The sequence below is a fragment of the Trichinella spiralis genome (genome assembly GCF_000181795.1).
Source record: "Trichinella spiralis strain ISS 195 chromosome Unknown Scfld1, whole genome shotgun sequence".
NCBI classification, from domain to species: Eukaryota; Metazoa; Nematoda; class Enoplea; order Trichinellida; family Trichinellidae; genus Trichinella; species Trichinella spiralis.
In genome coordinates this window covers 850,486-873,968 of record NW_003526940.1, presented here as the reverse complement: position 1 = coordinate 873,968, position 23,483 = coordinate 850,486, and the positions used below count along the sequence as shown (strand labels likewise).

Here is a 23,483-nt window from a genome sequence, read left to right as displayed (position 1 = left end):
TGCCTTCCGTTAAGTAGTTTCTGTAACAGATGGCTTCATGATCTTTTATTTATAACCGTGGAAAGTAGCTCGAGCATCCATCACGGTGAAGTGAAAGGCATTCCATTCTTGCACTTTTGTGGCTAAGTCATCTTCGTTCAAAAGGTCTTCATATGACGACTGCAGGTCTTCAGCGAGGCAGAATCTTCTGTCCATTTCTGCCACCATGACTTCAATTCTCTCAATCTCGGCATTCTCAGCACAATGATGCTGGATTTCTATCATCAAATCATTCACACGTTATTTCGTGCAATCCAACTTCTTCGTAAGTTCTTCAATCTTTTTGGTCATTTCCTCTTTCATTCTCTGCAATTACCAGTTCACAGCATCTTTGCATTGATCGTCTTGGAGCACTCGGTTTTGCTCCCGGCTTGTGGCACCAAAATGTAAAACGGGTTCCAAAATCGGGTTGAATAATCGATCGTCACGTTCTTCTAGTATCGTCTAGTATCAGAACGGCAATTCAGAATTCAGATGCGCTCGAAATCGTTCACTATCAATGGTAAATCAAGTAGTTTCAATTCGTACTACTTCAACGTCCGTATCGGGTATCAGCGTCTTTCCTTCCACTGATACTGATCAAATCATTTTCTCGGTTTTTTTGTGGTTCCTGTCTTCACACACAATATCAACACTGTATACAGGAATCAAACAAGTTCCGTCTTTACGCGAACTCCTTGCTTCAAGCAAGAAGTATATGATCGTCTTTGTTTACGTAGTTTATTACGCAACAGTGATCACAAATGAATGTACAACTGTCCCATCGTTTCCTTACACGGTGACTGTAGCGACAATAACGATTGCACTGAGTGAGCAATAATCGATGGAACCAAATCTTTATTATCCTCCCATTTTTCGTCAATCAATCAATCTATATTTATCATACAGTAATACTACAGTAGGAATTCGGGATAATCAAGATATCTATCGTTATCACTTTTCACAACAGATTTGCTAAAGTAAATTTCTTAAAATGTATAAATTTGTAAAATAGCTGAAAAACGTTCATGCAAAATACATAATTGAACGAAATGTTCACCAGCACTCGTTTTTACGTTTTTAAAGTATTTTACATATGTAATTCAAAATAAAACAGTCTCCACACCCTGAGTTCACATTATAATAATAAAATTATAAGAAATGTACAAATATAAAAGTAGTATACAAAAAAAGGAAGCACTGCGTACTTCTTCACAAATAAGGAAACTTTTGTTTTCAATACCGTATACTACATTAGATTTATGTAATCTTTTTCAGTTCCTCTCTGACAGTTTGCATGTCATACATTATTTGCCATATTTTTGCGTTGCTTAAAAAATTAAAAAAATTTTTATCAGGAAATTAATATTAAACAGTATTCCTCATTTACAGTGTAATATTCTGTAATTTAATACTTGGGAACTATAATACTGTAAAATGGCAAGAATGATCATTAGTTGTTGAAACGAACTAGTCAGTAGCTTTGTTTCTTTAGTGAATTTATTTATTTATATTCAAAAATCAATTTTGCAGTCAAACATCCAGCAATAGCAATCGCTAGGTGGCGACGCAGTTTGGAGTTTACTAAAAAGAATATCCTGTACATTTTCATTGTTTTTATCATACTCTATATTATTTTATAAAATGTATCCTGTATAATTATTTAAATTTTTGATTTTATGCAGTTGATTTTCAAAAAGTAATTACAAGTTCATCGTTTCGGACGGTTTTGTCTATTATAGTTCTTCGAATTCTTTAAAAAGGTGTCTTTATAATAACTAATATGAATTTAAGTGAAACTGCAAAATGGTAATTCGCTTATTCAAATAAAAAGTGGGTGTGACGTAACAAGACGTATTGTTTGTCAGTCCAATCATCGCTGTATCATTTTCAACCAATCCTACACTGAGAAGCAAATTGACCAATGAATAGCCGTATTACTTGTATCTCTCGATTACTTTTCAAAGTGCTGCCAGTATTCTCCTGACTCGGTGCGATAGACGTTTGTTTCTTATTTTTAGCTCTGTAAATCTCGTGAAAATGTCCGGTCGTGGTAAAGGAGGAAAAGTCAAGGGAAAGGCGAAGTCTCGTTCCAGTCGGGCTGGTTTGCAATTCCCGGTCGGTCGTATACATCGTCTCCTTCGTAAAGGAAACTATGCTGAACGCATCGGTGCCGGCGCCCCGGTATATTTGGCCGCAGTGATGGAGTACCTAACTGCTGAAGTTCTTGAGCTGGCTGGTAACGCAGCTCGTGATAATAAAAAGACACGTATCATTCCGCGTCACCTTCAGTTGGCAATTCGGAATGACGAAGAGTTGAACAAGCTTTTGCATGGAGTTACTATCGCACAAGGTGGAGTATTGCCGAATATCAATGCCAGCCTTTTGCCGAAGAAGACTGCCGAAATGAAAGTTGGCAAGCCGGTCTCCAAAAAAGCGGAATGATGTCTGGTATAAATGACCACGTCGTGAACTTATAGCTTCTCTTTCGTATAATCCGTACCGCATATATTTTTAATTAACGTAACTGTTAGATGACAAAATAAGTAATAAATGTGTGTTGAACTTTTGTTGTTTATTATCAGTGTTTGATTTATTATAGCGTTTATAGCGCAATCTTAGCAAGGTATGCAAATGGTAATGTGCCTTGTGAATCTAAACGTTTGCGTGCAGTTTTTATACTTTATTTTTTTTACATTCCTTCAAGAATATCTGTTGACGGAGTGGAAAACCAGCAAAGGCGTAAGTTTCAAAATTAAATTTAACTTACTAATGCATTTGTTATACTCTAATGATTATCAAGTTAATTTTATACAGTATTCTTGTAAACATGTATCATGCGTAAATCGAACTCATTGTATTTTTTTCGGAAAAGTAAAGTAATAATATTTAATGTTAACTTTTTACTATATTTTATTTTAATTTTATTATTTTGTACTATTTATTTTACTTTTTAAATAATATATTGGGGCACAATGCATTTTGTTCTACATCGCTTTAAGTATGTTGAAAATAAGAAGCAGTTTCATTTTTAAAACGAATTTGTATTTGTAGAAAAATTTAAGTTTTTTTGTAGCATTTAATGCATTTATTTATGTTTTAAATGATTTAAACTGCCTATTATCTATACTGTAGCTGATAATCTGGACTAGCTAATAAGTGAATAATAATTACACAGTGATGTTATTCCGCATGATCTGTGGATTTCATTGAAACCAAAACGGAAAAGTGAGAAAGGAAAATTTTTTAAAGAAGCAAAATCGTACATAAAATCTGAGAAATGGAAATGCAAATGATTACTTCTGAGAAGCTATTTTATCCCTGTCAAAATACAGAAATAAATTATTCGTATGGACACGGTTAATGCATTTAATACTTTGAATTTGCTTATTGCTTAAATTAAATTTGTTTTTAAATTAATAATAAGTAATACACATATATTACAACATTCTACAGTATCTTATCAGTTTGCAATTCTTTTTGATTCTCCGTAAACTACGTTTCATGTTAGACAAAGATTACGAGTTTTGCTTCTTATGTCCGAATGTACTGTACAATCCAACGAGTTCGTTTGCTGCTTTTCTGAACTTAGCATGTACAATGTAAAACAAATTTTCTCTTCAAAAAAAGTAGAAAAAATTTGTTTTCAAAAACTGACGTAATTCATTTTTCAAACAAGTAGAATTAACTGAAGTGATTTTTTCAGATGAACTATTTTTTTTCATTCTTTGCCTAACCTCTGTTTATTTGTATTGAATAAAAGTTTCCAGTAACAAATGTTTTCTCATTGAAAGGTTTATATGAAAATCAAATAGTAAGTATTTAAAAGTTTGTTTAATACTACAGGAAATAATTGTATGAAAATGTTGTAAAATTACCTTCCTTAAAATTTTGTTAATCGATAAACTGAAAGGAAGTCTTACAAAATGAATTATAACAAAAACAATGTATTTGTTAACTTTTCTGAATAGAATTGATGATAAACACGCATCAATGGGATGAATGATTTTGTAATGGCAAGTGTTCAGCACAAAGTTTGACTTTTTAGTAACTGATAAACAATAAAGTAATTAATAAAAAGTATACCTTTAAAACTGAAGATATTCATGTTGTCAGTTGTACAGTAAATGATGAAATTTTAAAATAGTTGTAAAAAATTTAAATATCCAAACAATATTATTCAAACACTGGATGCATTTATTAATTTATTTAAATCATTTTCAAATGAGCGGTTACTTTGTTTAAAATATTTCTCATATTAATGTGGTAGCAGTTTCTCTTCAACATATGCGTCATGCTGAATCCATTGGATATGATATTTTTTCCACGGGCACATGGGTTGGTTTCAGTTATGATTATTTGTATATTAAATTTATATATTGCAAATATTGAAGATATATACAATGAATGTGTAAGTCAAATAATGTGTGTTGACCCAATGATTTATTTATTGAGCTACTTTTTCACAGAAACAATTAGATCAATAGTGAGTTGATAAATTATTGATGGCTGATAATTAAGGTCAAAGACAAGATGATTTTATTGCCAAATTGCCATCGTACAAATGTATTTCTGAGCAGATTGTCTGTTCTCAATGGACTGACCGCTGTATTTTCTTGCCATGAGAAAAACCGTTGCCATACAACGATCGGTCAGATGGACAATCGCCTTTACAGCCTAATCTCAAAGAGAATATTTATTCATTCGATGGATATTTTCTGGACTGCTAAGTTTCAATTGGTTGAACACTGACCTCAACCGCTTCTGTCCGATAAAAAGCATCAATGTGCTTGAAAGCGGCTTGAACATCAGTTAATACTTTTTCCACCAACCGAATCGGCAGCGCATTTCTATCTGATCGTCGGAGATGAGCCACTTGCTTGTGTTCAGCTTGATTGCACTGTTCACGTCCGCTGCATGCGACCAATGCTGCGACGACGGATGGTTCCATTTTGGAAAGAACTGCTACCGAATTTTCTACCACAAACAATCCTGGGCCGACGCCAACTCTACATGCCACTCTTTCAATGGCACACTGTTCATTCCAAACAGCATGACAGAATGGGTAGCATATTCTCATTAAATTAATTTCTCAGAATACATCAAAAATATATTTTCCTTTTTAAGCAATTAGTTACGGAAAACATTCCACTGTACAATTTCATGTGGATGGGATTGAAATCCATGTCTGGCTTCTTCTGGACCAAATCATCCGGCTTGAACATTAGCATTTTGTAAATACCCACACCGAAAGAGGTGGAAACAATTTCTCTAACATTTAGTTCACGATTTTCATTTATTTCAGACCATGGCTTGTAAAAAATCCGACCACTTTTGGTCACTTCATCGGATTCGACTGTGCAGCCTTCTACAATCCAGGACAAAAGACACCGGCTTTCACTCACTGGTACACGTGCAAAGCCAACTATAACTTCATTTGCCAAAAAGTGAAGTCAAATTCCGATTATACATGCGGTCAAATCGACTGTCCTTCAGGATGCGTACCGGACAGTAATTATACGGCAATTGATTGTCCAGCCACAAATTCTACAGCTGAAAACTTGAAAATCGATCTTAATGAAACGGTCACCGAAACAATGATCCCTGAATACAACTTGACTACAGTAGTCGCTGAACTCAACTTGACTACAGTGGTCGTTGAATACAACTTCACTACAGTGGTCGCTGATTACAACTGGACAACAGTAACTGCTGTTCCAACAACCCAAACTGATGAAGCTACATTGTAAAAATATCATCCGCTTCGTAAATTTAAATCTCCCTCCATATCTGATTTTATGCATGAATTATGATTCAAAATGTTGCATGTAAATTATACCATTTATTTATTATGTGTGCAATTATGGAACATATAACATTTTGAATTGCATTAAAATTTACATTATAGATATGTAAACAAATCTAATTTAATATCAATCATATCGATTATATGAAAAGCAACATGCAAGTAAAAATTATCCATCTCAGAATAAAGCTACATCACTTGTGTATAAAAACACTGTTTAATGTATACTGTACAAATTCAACTATTCGACAATTGGAAAAATTATCATCGCCAACAGCTGTGAAATAATTTTTGAAAATATGAATGTTAAAAATTTACAGTTTCAAAGGATCCAGACCCAATTTGGCACGCAATTCGTTGCTTTCGCGAATTTCTCTTTCAGCAGACGATTCTTTTGTGACAGCTTTCGAACTTTTCTTCGATTTTGATGTATCTTTGTTGCTTTTCTTCTTAGAATCTCTGTTGCTTCCGCGATCCTCTGCACAAACAAAACCTTTATTCATACTCAACTAATTAACTAATAATTATTCAAATTTGAACCTCTAGACGAGGATCGCCGTCTACGGTCACGATGACGTTCCCTGCTCCGGTCCTTCCTTGGCTTTCTTTCCGCACTTTCACTACGACGGTGCTTTCTAAAATATAAAAATTATTCCTAAAATAACGCAAAGCAAACTTTAAAAAAGTAATTATCATTTTAACTTACCTATGACGTGAGGTAGATCGTGAACGACGTCGTTCATGGCTTCTTCTTCTCTCATGTCGACTGCTTCTTGCCTTCAAAAAAGAAATTTCATCATAATTTCCAATGAAATTTACATTACAATTTGCAATTGAAAGTGAAATAAAAACACAACAACCTTCACTTTTTCTTGAATTTCTTCTTCGCTTTCCGAACTGAAACTCTCCAGTTCTTCTTCTATTATGCTTACACGTTGCGGAAGCTGATTCGTTTCTTCCAAAAAAGCTCGTTTCTAAAAAGTTCACATTCTACATACAGAAAACTTACAGATTCGAATTTTAAAACGTGGGTGGAATTTGGTTCAGACAGCGTTTCTGCATTCAAATCCAAGCCGGATCAGACGAACGAGACAGAACTCATCATAACAATTCATTACGAGATATATTAAGTTACAGAATAAATTTAGATTAAACTTTATTATTGAAACTTAAATGCTCTATTATTTTCCTATTGGATCTGATATCAAACTTTCTTCGTTCACTACTTTCAACAGTTGCTACTTCCTATGAAAATGCAATAACAAAAAATTCAATTGTTCTTTAAATGAATATAAAAATAAGGCACTCAAAAGAATAGTAAATAAACATAACACTAAATTCATGATTAAATTATAAGCAACTATTGGAAAACAGCTAAAAGTAAAAGTTGTAAAAAGTACAGTACTTTCAGGTGCAACTTTTAAATAATTAAAAATATGCACTGTTTAACGTTTTCACCTGAAGTCTTGGAAGCTGAACATCACAAAATCTTTCCTCACGAAGCAGTTTGTCCACAAATTCGTCCATGTGAATCAATTCAAATTCTAAATTATTAATAAACAGTAAAAACAAACATTACATATCGCTTCATTGAAAATCGTTTTAAAATATTGCTTACTTCCTTGTTTGTTGATCCACCTTAGCTTACGGTAGTCATTTAGCAAAGGCTCCAAATATTTGTATACTTCAACATATGAGAAAGTCATTCGTAAATACAACGCACCAAGTGCTCTAATGTATCTGAAAATAGTGTTTATCAAGTTTATGAACTGCAAGCTATAAAATATCAAAAGAACAATATTACTCATAAAAAAATTCCTTTATACATTATTTAATTCTGGAAATGAGATAAAATAATTTGATGAACCTAATAATTAATCTAAACTATGAAACAAGTACTTACTTCGAATCTTCTTGTCGAATAAATTCAATAACTATGTCCTTCTCTGGTTGAATTTGGAGCATTTTCAGTAAAAGACAAAGAAATGGAGTTGGTTTTATGTTTCCACCATAAACACCACCAACAAATCGCAATTCCATTCCTCTGTCAACCAGCAGTTCAGCTATAAATTAAATATACAATTTATGCCATTCATTGTTGCAAAAAATTCAAAGTTTGAAAAGAAATTATTGATACACAATAAATAAACAAAAAATTTTCATTGAAAAGTTTTCGATAATGCACACTAAAGAATTCACCTTTAATATTAACACTACAGCATCAAACAAAAGTAGAAACGGAATTCGTATTCTACTTACATGGTAGACACATATTATTTATCACAAAGTTACAATTTCATGTCACCACCACTTTCAGAAAAAAACAATTTCACAACATTCACATAATTTATACTAAGAGTTAATGTATTACCAGACAATGCAAAGCACTCTTCCTTCCAGTAACGAGAATCATAAATGCGGGATCGAGTTACTTTTTCAATAAGATACTGCGGATTTGTTCCTTTTAATGAAGCAGCATCCTTAACAGTTCGATTTGCCATTCTGGGTATGCAATTAAAAATTAAATCAAATTCTATGAAGTAATTTTTCTGCACCAAAATGGAATATACAAGTCTACAACAGAAAATAAATGAAAATTAAGTTACTAATTACAGTAATTAACATATTACCGTATACCTCACAAAAAGGTAATAAAACGCACAGCGCATGATCTCTATGGCAATGTAAAAAGTAGCATAAATACATTTCAGTTTAGATCAGTGTTTCCCAAACCTTTTCAGGCTATCGTCCCTTGATAGGCATATATTTTTCATACGCCCACCTAAATTATTGCCAAAAAAAAGAATTTTCGAACAGACTATTTATTGAAATCGAGTGTTCTTTCAAAAATAATCATATAGTGAGGAAATAATTAATGTGATGGATAGGCTTGGTGCGTTGCGACTCATCTGTCTACATTGAATTCAATGTTGGTGAAAAACAGTCTTAAGTCGTAAACAGTGCTATGAGCGAAGAAGATGAGGAAGACAGATTGCAGAGAGTCATATTACATTAAACACATACAAAAATTAATCAGTATTCTTAAGACAACTACTGAACAAATGTCAATATGAACACAAAACAACTACTGAACAAATATCAATATAAACACAAGAAAAACATATTGTGTTCACGCGCCCCCCCCCTCCAAGTGCCCCTTTACTTCCCACCGCCTCCAAGGGGGCAATATTGCCCACTTTTGGAACCACTGGTTTAGATAATGAACTGATACATAAATAAATAAATATATATATATATATATATCATACTACTTCGGTGCCAAATTAATTCAGCTAGAAACAAATAGCAATAAGAAAAATACACCCAAATTGAAAATTTCAAACAAGAAATGACATAAACAACAATTATCAATGGTAATGCAACAGGTTCGTCTTTAGTCACTTATTCTCTATTTCTGCAGTACAGTAAAAAACGCAAATTCAAGGTGATTTTTTTCTTGCAGAAATTAAGTAGAATACTATGATTAAAATTACAAAAAACATTTGGCAAATTCCTTTATCCCTTTATCCTTAATAATAAGACTAACTTTACAAACTAAAAATAAAAACATGAAAGAAGAAAAACATTTATAGAAACTTTTTAAAAACCAGGAATGCACGTTAAAAACAAAAACGATAAAGAAATATTCAGAGAGATGCTATCAACTTACGTTTTGCGAAGTGAGGGGTAAAATAAAACATCTTCAACATGATGCAATGCAATTTTACTAGACGTTATAAAAAGTATTTCAGAAGCACTGCAACAAAAAAAGCAATCGCTAATACAAATTTATTGAGAAACAACCACAATCAATTCAATATCTGAAAACATATTAATACGCTAACTACGGTTAATTAATAGCATCAAAAACCTCCACGAAGGCGCAACACCAAATGCAAAGTGCTTTCTTTTTGGATATTGTAGTCGGATAATGTACGACCATCTTCCAGTTGTTTCCCTAAATTATAACACCAGCAAAACTACAACACATATGTATAATTTAATGATAAAAGTTACCAGCAAATATCAATCGTTGCTGATCAGGTGGAATGCCTTCTTTGTCTTGAATTTTACTTTTCACGTTTTCAATCGTATCAGATGGCTCTACTTCCAATGTGATTGTTTTTCCAGTTAATGTTTTCACAAAAATCTGCATACCGCCACGTAAACGGAGTACCAAATGCAAAGTACTTTCCTTCTGAATGTTGTAGTCTGACAATGTACGACCATCCTCCAGTTGTTTCCCTGACATTAATATTCATCACATTTAAATGACATAAATAAAGGAAAAAATATAATATAAAACATTTGAAACTTTACAATTGAAAATGTATCGTACTGTAAATTTAGCCAAGCTATGAAAGACTGGTTTTAGAAAATTCAGTACTGCTTGTTGAAATAATATTCGCATTGTACATTAACTAAAATTGTTATTTCCTTATTACCTGCAAAGATTAATCTCTGCTGATCAGGAGGAATGCCTTCCTTATCCTGAATTTTACTTTTAATATTTTCACATTTAAATGACATAAATAAAGTAAGGAAAATTTTAATAAAAAGCATTTGCAATTTTACATTTGAAAATGCATCGTACAGTAAATTTAGCCAAGCTAGAAAAGACTGGTTTTAGAAAGCTGAGTACCGCCTATTGAAATAAGATTGGCATTGTACATTTACTAAAATTGTTATTTCCTTATTACCTGCAAAGATTAATCTTTGCTGATCAGGAGGAATGCCTTCCTTATCCTGAATTTTACTTTTAACATTCTCGATGGTGTCTGATGGTTCAACTTCTAGTGTTATAGTTTTTCCAGTAAGTGTCTTCACGAATATCTGCATAATTTGAATAAATTAAGCAAATTCCTAAAAAAATATAAAATTAAAAATTTTTCATGCAAATTCTATCAAAATCAATTCTTTCACTGGGACGAATAAAACCAAAATTAATGACTTAAAAAACTTTTAAACTAAAAAGAAAAAAATATGCTTATATATTACTGAAATGAAAACATTAGCATTGACAACTCTATTTATCACACTGAGAACACTTACCAAAGCAGGAGTATACTGAAATATAATATAATATACCGTAACCTATGACCTGTAAAGCATTTTTTGTGACAATCAAGTTCTTTTATTAGATGCTAGCTTGTTTTATTGATTTTGCATTGTTGAATTGAGGTTTATATTTCATTTAAAATTTTACTAACATTTTAAAAATAATTTTGGATGCAAATAAACTCTTTTGTTTATTCATCTTTGAGCTGCCTATTCATTATAAAAAGAGCCTCTGATAATTTCTGAAGTTTAACAGCATTATATTAAAAAATATATAATATACATATTTTGTGTTTTTAAATTTAATTAACATTTATTTTTGCTGGAAATGCCCAAATGACATTTTGATACAGTATCCTACAGTATCTAAGTGTGTTAGGTAAACAATATATTTCTTGGAAATTCCGTTCTATTTTTAGACTCCTGAACGCGTCGTGCTTGTATCAACTGTTAGAAATTCCTTTATATTTTTAACTATTGGATGTGTTGTGTTTACATCGTTTTTGATGAAGTAAACAAGCGTTGTTTGCTTCATTTCTATCCATCAGACTTGACAGTTGACTAGGAACACGCATCGGCGATATGTGAGCTTGTGCCGCGATGCCGAATCAGTCACATTTATGACAGTTGACAGGAGAATAATAGAAATGAATTTTTGACCAACAGAGACCGTGGTGTTGAATTTTCTGAGCACTATAAATGCGAGGAAAACAGAAAGGAAAATGATTATTGAGCGAGACGTGTGGTAATTGTTGAGCAGCGTTATGCAGAGTTACGACGAACGTTAGGTTGTGTATTATTATCTGAACTGTCGATTTGTTTGCATTGTTGTCTATTCTCTATTGACTTCAATCGTTGAAATAAGATTCCATACTCAGTATTTCGTTTTGCTATTGTTCAAAGAGCATTAGCTTGCTTTAACGAGACGAGCAACATTCAGTTCAAATCGCTTGCCATATCGTGTATTGCGGGACTTGAATATCAGATTGTAATAGAATTTACAATATTTTTTGGTGCCACGAGCCGGGAAGCCGGAATCGGAGAACTTTGTATCTTATTTCACCAGATGAAGATAGAGACAACTGAAAGACATCAACAGATTGGACAGAAGCGTCTGCGGGATACCATTATGCAACTCCTGAATCAGCTTGAGACAGACTCGTCTGAATTAGCCATCACGAATTCCCTGAGTGCATTTGATGCGCAGTATGCAGAAGCGCACCGAGATAAGGTCGCATTAGAAGACGCACTCCCAGATGGAGAAGCTCTGGAGGCCGCACTTTAGGAATGGCACGAGTTTGGCAAAGAGATGTTTTGGACACACACTAGGGCTGATACCTTCTTGAAAGAGAAGGACACGAGCAAGGAGCCAGCGGTGAAACCTACGCAGACAGAAAATAAACCCCCCCCCCCTGAGTTTGCCCATGCTGAAGTTTGGTGATGGCATTCTGCAGTTCAATTCGTTTTGGATCACGAAACGAGTATACACCGGCGGAAGGGTCTGAACGGCATCACGAAGCTCGTCGACTTGAGAGCTTATTTGCCCGGTCCAGCGTTGAAGGCAATCGAAGGTGTGCGATTTGCGCTGAGAACTACTCGGAAGTAGTACAAACGCTGAAGAGCCGATTCTGTTGACTACCGGACGTGGTGGAGAGCCATGTGCTGATGATGATGAATGTGAAAGCCTGTTCAAATGAAGGAGCTGGAGAGTTGACGAGACTCCATGACGAACTGAGCATTTCCTTGAGCTGAAAGCCCTCAGGAAAGAAGTCAACTGTGACTTGAATGGTTTTCACGTTATTCTGCCAACTCTGAGGGGGTAGCTCCCATCTGATACAGTGACCGAGTGGAAAGCCTTTATTAAAGACAAGAAGGACAATGAGATGAACTCTGACATATATTTTTTGCCTTCTTCGGCTCGGCTGAACTGGATGGAACATCTCTGAACCTCTGCCTCGACCCTGGACCGAAATTGCAACCTGATCTGATTGCGATACTGCTTTGCTTTCGTCGGTCCTGAATTGGGATCCAGGTAGACATAGGAAAGATGTATCTGCAAATTGGCTTTCGCCCAGAAGATCGAGATGTGTGCCGATTTTTGTGGCAAGAGGCAGGTATTGGTTTTGGTCTCTCATGCTTTCCTTCTTGGCAATGAAAGTGATCAGGCACCATGCCCGGGTCACGGTTAGGTCAAAGCACTGACTGACAAGGTTTTGTCAAATATGTATGTAGACGATCTCGCGACTTGCGACGACCGGATTGAGGAGATCCAGACTCTAATCTGGTGGAAGTGAGAGAAGAGATGGCAGGAAACTCACGATCTTGGAGTTGCAAGAAGCAGAAAAAAGATGGGTAAAAGAAGTCCAAGCCGGAGCGTTTCCGATTAACAAAATTGAAGCTCGTTCCATTGAGTTACCAAAGAGCAGTCCGATTGCTTCGCTTTGCTCGTTCTTGGAAATGGAAGGGCTTCTACGTGTTGGAGGCCGGTTGACCAACGTTGTGCGGCGTTGCCCTGGTGTCATTAACATCCCCGGGCTTCTTAATGATGGAATGATCGTGGCACTCATTGTGCAACGAACCCAACTAACAACTAAGATTATGGATTCGAATCTCGCAGCAAAACTGTCATTAATACCGTCCATTACCTGAACATACGTTTTGGTGATTTCTGTTTGCAAAAGATGCTGTTATTATTATTTCATCATTTTACTCAGGCGCCGTCATTTCTGTTCGTGACTGTTATTATTCCATTGTCAATTACTAGTGCACTTTCCTGACTTTGAATTCATAGAATTAATTTATTTTTACTTAGAACTTTGGCAGAATTTTTGATTTGATTTTGATTTAAGATGATCTTCACAGTTAAACGTGAGCAATTTTTTTTAGCTGTTCTCAAAACTTATTACTTCTGAATAAAACATTGATCTTAATATAAATTATTTAATGATATTCTATTTTACCTTGAATATTGAAACTGAAAATGCATTACTGAAAGCTTTGAGGTTATGATTTCCAGAAAATAACTACAGTTATTTAAGTTTTTTAACTGTTTGATTCAAGAATGATCCGCAGTCAAAAAATTATTTCATCTTGCGCAGTATGGTTCTAATGTAATGTAACAGCTGCCGTATCACATGAACTTGCTACTCCTAGGCAGCTGAAACAAGTTGCTAAGGTGTTTTTTTTATCATCAACTGCCTGTACTAGAGCGGTGGCGAGTGAAACACCAACCCAAATGTTGATTTGTTACTTTCAGAAAATTAATGGACAGAATCAAGAGCACTGGCTTTTAAGCTTTGTGAATATGAATATTATGCGCCATGCAGTCATATCAAGAAGTTGACCCGCTGATCCATCATGCCAATACATGGAGTAAAGTTAAACATAAAGAATATTAAAATATTAAAAATTAAAGCAATCGTACGCAAAGTATATTTTCCTTAAATTAAACTTTAAACAAGTATAAAACAAACAAAACTTTTGTTTAATTTTAAACAATTCAAACTTTAAAATATTTTGAATATAGGGGAAGTTTCGACCAAAGCTTGATCAGTTTAGGAGGTTGGCCGACGACAGAAGCTGTTGCTCTCTCTTCTGTACACTTTGAGTCCTAGTCTGAAAAAAACTGCACAAATATGGATGACCAATTGGAAACCGCTTATGAAGCTAAATTCAGCGTCCTTGATATGGACGTGGTTAAGAAAGCTCCGGGTGCGTCCAAAGCGGCAGGTCCCATAAATGAGGCAGAGCAAAAAAGACAAGCAGAATTGATGAAGCAGGCTAGCATTGCTGTCCAGTCAGCGTTGGGTGAACAGGCATCTGCTGCAGGTAGGCGTGTCTTTTTCGCTCGTCATGGTGAACGAATGGATCGTGTTTTCCCTGCTTGGACGCGGTTGTCTTATACAGAATCTGGAAATTACAAACCGTACGACATGAACATGCCAATATCGATGGTTCCACGATTGAACGGAGTTAATGATTTTTATGATGATCCACCGATTACTGAACTTGGTTATTTTGTATCCCAGTTGATTGGACGAGGGGCAAAATTGAACTGCATAAACTTCGACACTGTCTACTGTAGTCCAGCACTGCGATGTGCGCAAAGTGCGCACGGGATGTTGAAAGCATTTACTAAAACAAAGCCAAAAATTTGTATCGAACCAGGATTGTTCGAATATATGGGATGGTATAAAGAAGAGAATTTGAACTTCCTGAGCACTTTGGAAATGGCCGTACAAGGTTATGAAGTAGATCCTGATTATTTTCCAGTGATCAGTTGTGAGGATTTGAAAACGAAATACAAAAATGAAACTATAGAAGAATATTACAAACGTACCGGCGATGTGATTAGTAGTATTCTGAGCAGGCATACCAAATCACCGTGCAATATATTATTTGTTGTTCATGCACCTACCCTTGATGCAGGCAGTCGATTTTTGACAAAGAAAACAGCGAATGTGCCGGATGTAAATGATCTGAAACAAGTTGGTGTCCATTATCCATTTGGATCTGTTGTGGCATTAGAAGAGAACAAATCTGACAATACTTGGAAACTTATGCACTGCGCTTTGCCATCAATTTCTTTCTTGGACTGTACTAACCGTATCGATTTCAAATTTTTCAATCGTCCTTAAATTTAATCTGGAATTTGTTGTCTCCAATCGATAAAGTTATTTTTTGTTTTTGTTTTTAATATTGCATTAAAAATTTGTTACCATAAATTTTCATTTTCATTTGACATACAATGATCCAAGAGACTCCAGTGCATTTGCACAAGAAACATTGCATAAAACAGCATACTGATGATTGTGCATGTTTCGTTTACTATTTTAATAGAAAACAAATACTGAATGACAAAATGCGGTTGAATTTCATAATAGCTTTATGTGCTTTTGGATCAAATTTCTAAAGATATGTTGTTATAAGTCTGATCTTTTACACCTGAAATAGCCATAATGATTAACACCGTCCGTCATTTTATAATTGATAATTAAATAAAAAATTGTTTTTTTTGGGGAGAGGGGCGTTTTTTTATAAATTAACTTACAAATTATTTTCACACTCATTTATTTGTTTAATGAATAGATAAGCATTTTTGTGAATGTGAATAATTAAAATTTCTTTACTTTTTGGCTCTTTGTTTTTGCTCAAATTTTATCCAAGTTACTTATTATTGACTTAATATATTGTATAATCTTATTTTTAATAAAGAGGAATGAATTGAACATTATTTGCATAACTGAACAACTTGCGGAAAAAAACTGATAAATCATTTTGGTGATGACAATAGTAGATATTCAGAAAATTTTGAAATTGGTATTTCAAAAAACATGAAAATAAAATATTTTGAATAAAAGCATTAGTTTGCTTTTAAATTGGGCAATAATTTTCAGTTAATACTACAGTTTACCGTTAATAATGATTATATATTTTAGCAATAATGTTTTTGCCAGAACTGTTAATACATTTTTGAAATTATCTATAAAAACGTAAAATGGTCCATCTTATCTACTGGCATATCTTTATAAGTAGACATGTCATGACAAATGTGGAAAATGGACAAATGCTAACATTTGCCAAGCTCTTTTGGTAAATGTTAACACTTAACGCCTACGGTTCGAAAATGTCGATAACGTATGCCTTTCGGCGAGTACTGTTTTAATGGTCTTAAACAGATGTAATCAGCAACAAAATATATTTTCCAGAGCTGGCTTTCAAATTTCACGGACTTTGCTATTGTCCTGAAACATTGTAGATTCTGATGCTTCTGGTTCTATCGACCGGCTATTTGTTCCATCACTCATATTTTTTCAATCACCTAATTCAGTCGTTGTTGATCTTTGATCGTTTGGATCGTTGTCGTTTTTGTTTTGGTCAGATTTAAAAAATTCTATTTTTTGGCGGCTGCTATTCGATGCGGCTTTGCTGAGATCAGACTCCACGCCGTTGCTAGTTGTTTCCTCTGCACAGGAATCATCGTCACCACAATGCAAATCTTCTTCCATAATTGAAATCATAATCCGTTTAAAAGTAATTTTGGCATCAAATTTGGGTCATTATCGACACGTGGTTCTCGACTAAACATTAATAAGTAGGGACTTCGTTGGATTGGTGGCATCAACGCTGATGTTAATTTGCCACTGCACAAATTTTAATCCTACGGACCAACTGTTTGAATCGCTGTTTTTCATCCAGATTGCAAGCTTCTCCTTTATTACGCCATTTAGTTGTTCTACCTCTCCCTGACTTTGCGGATGACGGGGTCAACCATTAAATAAAATTCGTTCCTGGCCATAAGCATTTTAGTTCAGCAATGAGAGAGCTTCCGAACTCACGGCCGCTATCAGATTGCAGTATGGCAAGGGCTCCAATCAGGAGAAAGACGTCAAAGAGATTTTGAGCCACCTCTTCACTGCTCTTAGACGTCAATGGGCGCAGGAAGCAAAATTTACTAAAATGGTCGTCAACATAAGTGATTAAATAGTTGAACTTGCCATCGGGCATGGTTTGGTAGTTGATAGGATTCACTTGTCCCATTGACATAATGCTACTGCTAACAATTGACTTTACTACCAAACCCTTGGGGATCTTCTTTTTTCGTTTCAACTGACAGTCTTTACAACATCTTATGCAAATTTTACATATCTCCAATGTAACGTTGGCCCATTTCTTTTTTACCTCCAAAAACGTTTTCCTTTCTCCACCGTGACCAATACGCGAATGGGTATCCCTAACGATGGAAAACATCTTTTCAAATGTTTTTGAATTTGTCGAATTGCGCCATTTTTTCTTTTTCGAATCAATTTATGCCCTTCTACAACAATGAACAATCCGAATCGTCTGTTGAGATTATGATCCCCTGCAGAAGATGTGCCTTTTGCCTGGATCCAAAGAAGATCGTACACAATTTTATCGTACGTTGCCTGAGAGTATATCACGTTGTTTCCTGACTTTTCAGTCACAATTTCTTATTAAACTCTTGCTTCATATCCATTGCTAGGTATGAACAGTAATACAATACAAAAAAACGCTGCTTACGTTACATATATATATATATATATATATATAACTATACATTTTCCATAACCCTTTGGTAAATGTCAACATTTGTAAAAAGAGTTTTGACAAATATTATCTCTGTTAGCATTAGTCATAACGGAATAGATGGATACATAAGCACGGATTTTAATGCATTGTTTACGTGAACACTTTCACAAATTTCCAAAGTTATTAATCTTTAAGTTAGAGTGTAGAAAACATTTATTTCGTCAAAATTTTTTTTACAAAATTTTCGTTGAATTCAATGTAGGATTTTCATTTGTCCATTCACTTAAACTGCTACACCATTATAAATATATCCAAATCCAAATAAATAATCCAAATGCCTGCTTAAAAATCCCTTTCAATTATGTTTCTTGGTTTTCACTGGTTAACACATCTATTCATTAACAAATATAAATATTATTTAAATTTTATTTCATTGCTGCTGGGTGTATGCAAATGATGCATTTTCTAATTTTGATCATTTCAGTTTTTACTACAACTTAAATCATTTGACCACTTTTTAGGAAAATGTTTGATACTACGTTTGACAAATGCACAAATATTTGATTAGTGTACGCCTTTCAGCGAGTGTTTAGCATATAGCATTGAGCGATGAAATTTGCTTTTAAAAGTGAATAATATGGGCATATAGCATTGAGCAATGAAATTTGCTTTTAAAAGTGAATAATATAGTTTCAATTTTTGCGTCAGGACAATAAAAATGAAAAAAAATTTTCCACTCGCTTCCAACCGAAACTAAACACTCGCTGAAAGAAGATATTCATCGATTGTTTGGTATTTGCCAAACCGTAGCCACAAAATGTTAATATATGCCCAAAAGGTAATGAAATGTTAACATATGTAAATTTGCCACATCCGGTATAACAAATTTTTCTTTTACAGAAAACCAAACAAACAATTCTGCACAAAAGCAAATTGAATAAAATTGCAACAAACAATTATTATTGCATTGTTGCTGTTCGGGGAATTTGAGCAATAAAAACAGTGAATATGGGCCAAAAAAACAAATTATGCAATAGAGGTCGGTCAAGATACGCAGTCAGGTATTCCATTATGTGTTTAAGAGGTGGCCAGCTGCCGTGGCAGCTGCTTCATTAGACGACAACTGCCCCTAAAGACAATACAAATGCTCAGGATCATATTCGTTGTTGAAAAGATCCGTTACGCAGATGCCCCAGCCAAATGAAAGAAGTGAAACAAAAGCTGGAAAAACGAATAATATACAAAAAAAACTGCCTTAAAGTGAGTGATATGCAGAGTGACAGGAGAAAGTCGTCGCAGCTCAGGTAAAGTGGTAGTGAGGCCGTATTTCCCAGTTGTGGGAATACCGGACATCTCAGATCACAATACCAACGACAAATACGATAGTCACTGGTGTCATTGCCCTATAATCGGTGGAGATATCTGCATTTGTGTACTCTTCGATTCTTCTAGATCACTTCCTTTAATCGATATGAATCTATTGCCTTTGCAGCCCTCCCAAGAATTGCCCTCAAGTTGATTATAAGTTGAATAAATTTCTCTACAGTACTAATGTTCAGAATCAAACCAAATGAACAAAAAAAATACCAATGCAAAAGAATAAATTTGTCATCGCAAAGTTTATTACTAAACCTTCGGATATTGAAATTTGAGACAATACTTGGTGAACGAAGGAGAAAAAAGAAAAACAATTCAGGAGAGACAGACGACAATGCGCACAATTCAGCCAGCGACTGAAAATTACTGAACAATGAGAGAGAGAGAGAATACGCATATTATTATTACTGTCATGTGCACAAAAAGAAATGTAAATAAACTGACTTTAAAAAAGATGAAAAAGTTCAAAATTAACTGACATCGTCACTGTCACTTTTTTCTCACATTTCGCGCACAATAATAAACGGACACAGCAATCAAGGGAAAATGTACACGAGAAAATAAATAATTTGTTATATAAGTATACATATGTTACATATATATATATATGCATATAACCATACACAATTTTGAGTAAATAGAACAATTTCCATGGAATATGAAAAGAAAAAAATATTAATCATAATAAGGGATTATAATTGCAATAAAGATGAATTTCACAATTTGGAAAAGTTTTTAAAAAAATGTACCAAAAATGCAAAAAAGGGAAAATGAACAAACGATAAACAAAAATACCAAAAGATAAAAGTTCTTAACAAAATTTTACAATTATTTTCAAAAAAAAGTTATTCAAAGCTATATACAAATTGTTTTTTACCCCAAAAAAACAGATTAAAAATGAAAGAGTAAATGTATACAAGCTTCAAGAAAATTTATGTTATAATGAAAAAGTGTAACTTGCGTGCAAAAAAAATTATATATATTCATAAAAATATATGAGTACGTGCGGAAATTATGAATTAAAAAAATACCGTTTTCAACAAATGTATTTAGTAGAGAGAAGCTTTTTCCAAGCGTGAGGTACAAGTGGAAACGAAAATGATGAAACCCGTTTCGTCAAAAAGCGCGTACATTGCTTGGCAAAAGAGAAAAAAAATTATAGAACCAAAGACAACACAAACGTATATTTTGAATAATGAAAAATAACAATAAAGTTTGAAACACCGGCTGACCAACAAACAGTTAAATATTTCTTGCTGGTTTGCTGGTTCTTCATCCAGAAGGTCTCGAGGACAAGCGTTCAAGCTCTTCCAAAGTTTTAGCTTCTGGTGGAATAGGAACTGCCGAACCACCAGGGTAACGCACATTCATCAGGCTGAACAACGCATTTGAATGCTGGTACTTCATCTGATCTATATTCATCGGATTTGCTTAAAATTAAAAAAAATATGCTTTAATAAAAGAGCATCAACAATGTAAACAAACCATTTCGATAGCGATACTGGTTTAAAGCATGCTGTTGTTGCTGTTGCTGCTGCTGCTGTTGTTGTTGTTGTTGTTGTTGCTGTTGCTGCTGTATGAACAAAGCTCGCTGTTGGCGTAATGCATTCATCTCGTACGGAGAATGAAGGCCCATTCTAACTGGAGATGCTTGCGGATGTGCCATTGCATGCCGTTGTTGCACAGCTGCTGCAAACTGAGATTGCATTCCTTGTGCTATAGAGGAAAAAAACCGTTCACAAAAGAAAAACTAACACAACAAAGGCACTTATAAAATATTTTATAACTAAATAAATAATTGCAACTGTATGTGAATGGGAAAGGGATAATTTCAAAATTTCTCTTCTATTCATATAAAGTAGAATAAAACACACACACACACACAAGTCGGTAATCACTCACCACGCATAATGTTCATCAGAACTGCATTAGCCGGCATTGTTGGCGTAATCACGCCAAACGACTGTTGCTGCTGTTGTTGATATACGGCGTGTTTCAGCATCTGCTCGTGAATGTAACGCTTTTGCTGCATTCGGCGAGCCACTTCCTGAGGACTTAGGGGACTGTGACCAGCGGAACCGGACGTGCCCATCGGTGGCATCACCAACGGCATCAGTGGACTAGCTTGACCATCTCTTGCAGAAGCGGACGTGCTGGGCGAACAACATACGGTCGACTGTTTGGTTATCGGCCTGTACTGTGCTCCACTGGGCAGGGGATTTTGTTCGTCCAGAACACCAGCAGCGTGCGAATCGACGCTTTTATCCGCCTGCTGTTGCTGTTGTCGCTGCTTCATCACCGACGTCGGAGTGAAATTGCCTCTCCTTTCCAAACCGTTGTTCAGCGAACTGTCCGCACGGCCAACTGTCGTCGGTGTACAACTGAGCTTAATCGACGAATCGGTTGTGGAACCTGGCTGCTGACAATGAGTCAAACCATCGGATGATCCGCTGCTTTGGTTTTGAAAAATCTGCCAAGCCAAAGGTTCCGGGCCGTTGAATGTAAAACTTTCCAACAATTTGCTCAACGGACCCAGTTGGGATGGATCTTGGCATTCCAGCATCGCGTTGATCACTTCAATCGGTATGTTGCGTTGGTGAGGCATATTTTGCGGCGAAGAGCCGGAAGAAGACTGCGCTAAAAAATGGGACCAAATTTAAAATTAAAAAGCAAAATAAAATAAAACAAAAGACAATCTCCCTACTATTACCCAACCCTTGCTGATTAGCAGCAGGGGACACATCGGCACTGCGTAGAGTTGCTTTGTATTTATCTTGGAAATTCGGCGTACCTTCATGGAAGATGTTTTCCGATTCGAAGGAAGACCCACAGCACGTACCAGCATTTTGGGTACCCCACAGAGTTGATTTCAAAGTGCCACTTTCAAATGATTCAACGTTCTTAAATTTTTTTTTCTGAATTTCAAATTCAAAAAAAAGTTCAATATTTAAAATATTTTTAAATAGTTACTTAACCAATTAAATTACAAATTACATTACGAAATTGTATTTTTTCCAGAAAAAAACTTATTGAACAATTTAAAATCCAATTACCGATTGATTGTTAGATTTCGGCTGCTGTTCTACCGGACATGAATGCAAATGCGAAGCTTCATTTCTACGCAACTGCAATTTCGCTGCACTGAACAGACCCTGATAAGGTGGAAATTTCAAATTTGTGAAAACTGTGTTCAAAAAAGAAAGTACAGCTCAAAATCATACTTGCAAAATAGTATTCGTCTGCTCGCTCTGAGTACCACGTTCTTTCAGTCCAGTTTCAATTTCTTCCAAACGAATCGCCCCGGGTATTGTTGGAACCGACTGGCTTGAACTTTCAGCTTCTACAGCATTAATTTCACCGAGTGAAGCTGTCGAATCAGGCCCATCACACAGTTGCTGTTTTTCCTCCGCCTTTCGTTTGTCACTGTTATCACCACCTTAAATAACAATCAAACCAAAAAAATACATTATTAATTAAACAACAATTTCTTAAACAATAATGCAACTAACAAATTAAATTAAAACACATAATAATAGCAGTAAAAAACTACCAGAAGTTTCGGAGTCAGCACTGGAGAAGAACTTCTTGAAACGACTGCCCGTCACTGCCTCTGTCTTTACATTGGTAATATCACCAAACTCATTCTAAAAATGTCAAATTTGTCACTACAGAAGCAAAAAAAAACAATAAATAAATAAATAAAATAAAATGCCTACTCCATTATAGAATTGTTCCATGAATTCGTTGGAAAAAATATCAAAAGGCATATCGTCGTTTATTTTCGTCGCCACTGGGTTTTCATTTTCTGTTGGCTCTGGAATTGTTGTTGTTGGCAACGGCTGAGGAGCTTTCTCAGATTCGTCAGAGCCGTTCACCATTGGTTTTTCCTTGTTGTCAGACTGCTTGTCCGGCTCTTCTTCAAATCCACGCAATTCCATCGTTTCAAACATATCCTTTGGCCCTTCGGTAACCCATTCTGGAAGGGTGGTGTTTTTTTCCGATGAAAAGATCGACGATCACCGCCATTTCCACGTTGATTTGAAGACCAGTGGAAATTTTCTCCGACTTGAACTCTCGACTATTTTTTGGTAAGAAAAATTCCGGATCCCCTCCAATTATTTAATCGCTGCGAATGCTGGGGACGTCGATTTCGTCGACGCATTCCATTCAGTCC

The 23,483-nt window shown here is 35.0% G+C and overlaps 8 protein-coding genes across 8 annotated transcripts; 2 read left to right on the top strand and 6 right to left on the bottom strand.

The window, feature by feature from the left end:
* Nucleotides 1-243: 243 nt before the first annotated feature.
* Tsp_07314 (histone H2A) lies at nt 244-2,463 on the top strand. The gene is made up of 4 exons (XM_003381585.1): nt 244-425; nt 514-848; nt 1,552-1,618; nt 2,040-2,463. The coding sequence occupies exons 1-4, from the start codon at nt 244-246 to the stop codon at nt 2,461-2,463; spliced, it is 1,008 nt and encodes a 335-aa protein (XP_003381633.1).
* A 2,094-nt stretch (nt 2,464-4,557) lies between these two features.
* Nucleotides 4,558-8,325, bottom strand: Tsp_07315 (Pre-mRNA-splicing factor 38A). Its single transcript, XM_003381584.1, has 12 exons — nt 8,196-8,325; nt 7,728-7,887; nt 7,443-7,564; nt 7,283-7,368; nt 6,685-6,798; nt 6,531-6,601; nt 6,365-6,459; nt 6,143-6,302; nt 5,540-5,808; nt 5,164-5,443; nt 4,772-5,093; nt 4,558-4,695 (listed from the first exon to the last, which is right to left on the bottom strand). Exons 1-12 carry the CDS (start codon nt 8,323-8,325, stop codon nt 4,558-4,560), a joined length of 1,947 nt encoding a protein of 648 aa, XP_003381632.1.
* Nucleotides 8,326-9,037: 712 nt separating this feature from the next.
* Nucleotides 9,038-11,417, bottom strand: Tsp_07316 (ubiquitin family protein). Its single transcript, XM_003381583.1, has 8 exons — nt 11,358-11,417; nt 10,877-10,891; nt 10,502-10,657; nt 10,270-10,315; nt 9,842-10,069; nt 9,696-9,782; nt 9,372-9,379; nt 9,038-9,049 (listed from the first exon to the last, which is right to left on the bottom strand). Exons 1-8 carry the CDS (start codon nt 11,415-11,417, stop codon nt 9,038-9,040), a joined length of 612 nt encoding a protein of 203 aa, XP_003381631.1.
* A 227-nt stretch (nt 11,418-11,644) lies between these two features.
* Nucleotides 11,645-13,017, bottom strand: Tsp_07317 (conserved hypothetical protein). The gene is made up of 5 exons (XM_003381582.1): nt 12,679-13,017; nt 12,286-12,656; nt 11,946-12,045; nt 11,805-11,855; nt 11,645-11,728 (listed from the first exon to the last, which is right to left on the bottom strand). Exons 1-5 carry the CDS (start codon nt 13,015-13,017, stop codon nt 11,645-11,647), a joined length of 945 nt encoding a protein of 314 aa, XP_003381630.1.
* A 141-nt stretch (nt 13,018-13,158) lies between these two features.
* Tsp_07318 (hypothetical protein) lies at nt 13,159-13,524 on the bottom strand. The gene has a single exon (XM_003381581.1). The coding sequence runs from the start codon at nt 13,522-13,524 to the stop codon at nt 13,159-13,161; it is 366 nt and encodes a 121-aa protein (XP_003381629.1).
* An 873-nt stretch (nt 13,525-14,397) lies between these two features.
* On the top strand, nt 14,398-15,519 carry Tsp_07319 (putative ubiquitin associated and SH3 domain-containing protein A). Its single transcript, XM_003381580.1, has one exon. It carries the CDS (start codon nt 14,518-14,520, stop codon nt 15,517-15,519), a length of 1,002 nt encoding a protein of 333 aa, XP_003381628.1. The 5' UTR covers nt 14,398-14,517.
* Nucleotides 15,520-16,695: 1,176 nt separating this feature from the next.
* On the bottom strand, nt 16,696-17,632 carry Tsp_07320 (KRAB-A domain-containing protein 2). Its single transcript, XM_003381579.1, has 2 exons — nt 17,221-17,632; nt 16,696-16,883 (listed from the first exon to the last, which is right to left on the bottom strand). The coding sequence occupies exons 1-2, from the start codon at nt 17,630-17,632 to the stop codon at nt 16,696-16,698; spliced, it is 600 nt and encodes a 199-aa protein (XP_003381627.1).
* Nucleotides 17,633-19,061: 1,429 nt separating this feature from the next.
* Nucleotides 19,062-23,285, bottom strand: Tsp_07321 (deoxyribonuclease II family protein; the record flags this gene model as incomplete). Its single annotated transcript, XM_003381578.1, has 8 exons — nt 19,062-19,153; nt 20,675-20,739; nt 20,929-20,998; nt 21,212-21,946; nt 22,101-22,209; nt 22,531-22,745; nt 22,860-22,953; nt 23,026-23,285. Coding segments are annotated over 8 exons (1,640 nt in total), but the record flags the coding sequence as incomplete, so codon positions are not given.
* Between the last annotated feature and the right edge of the window lie 198 nt (nt 23,286-23,483).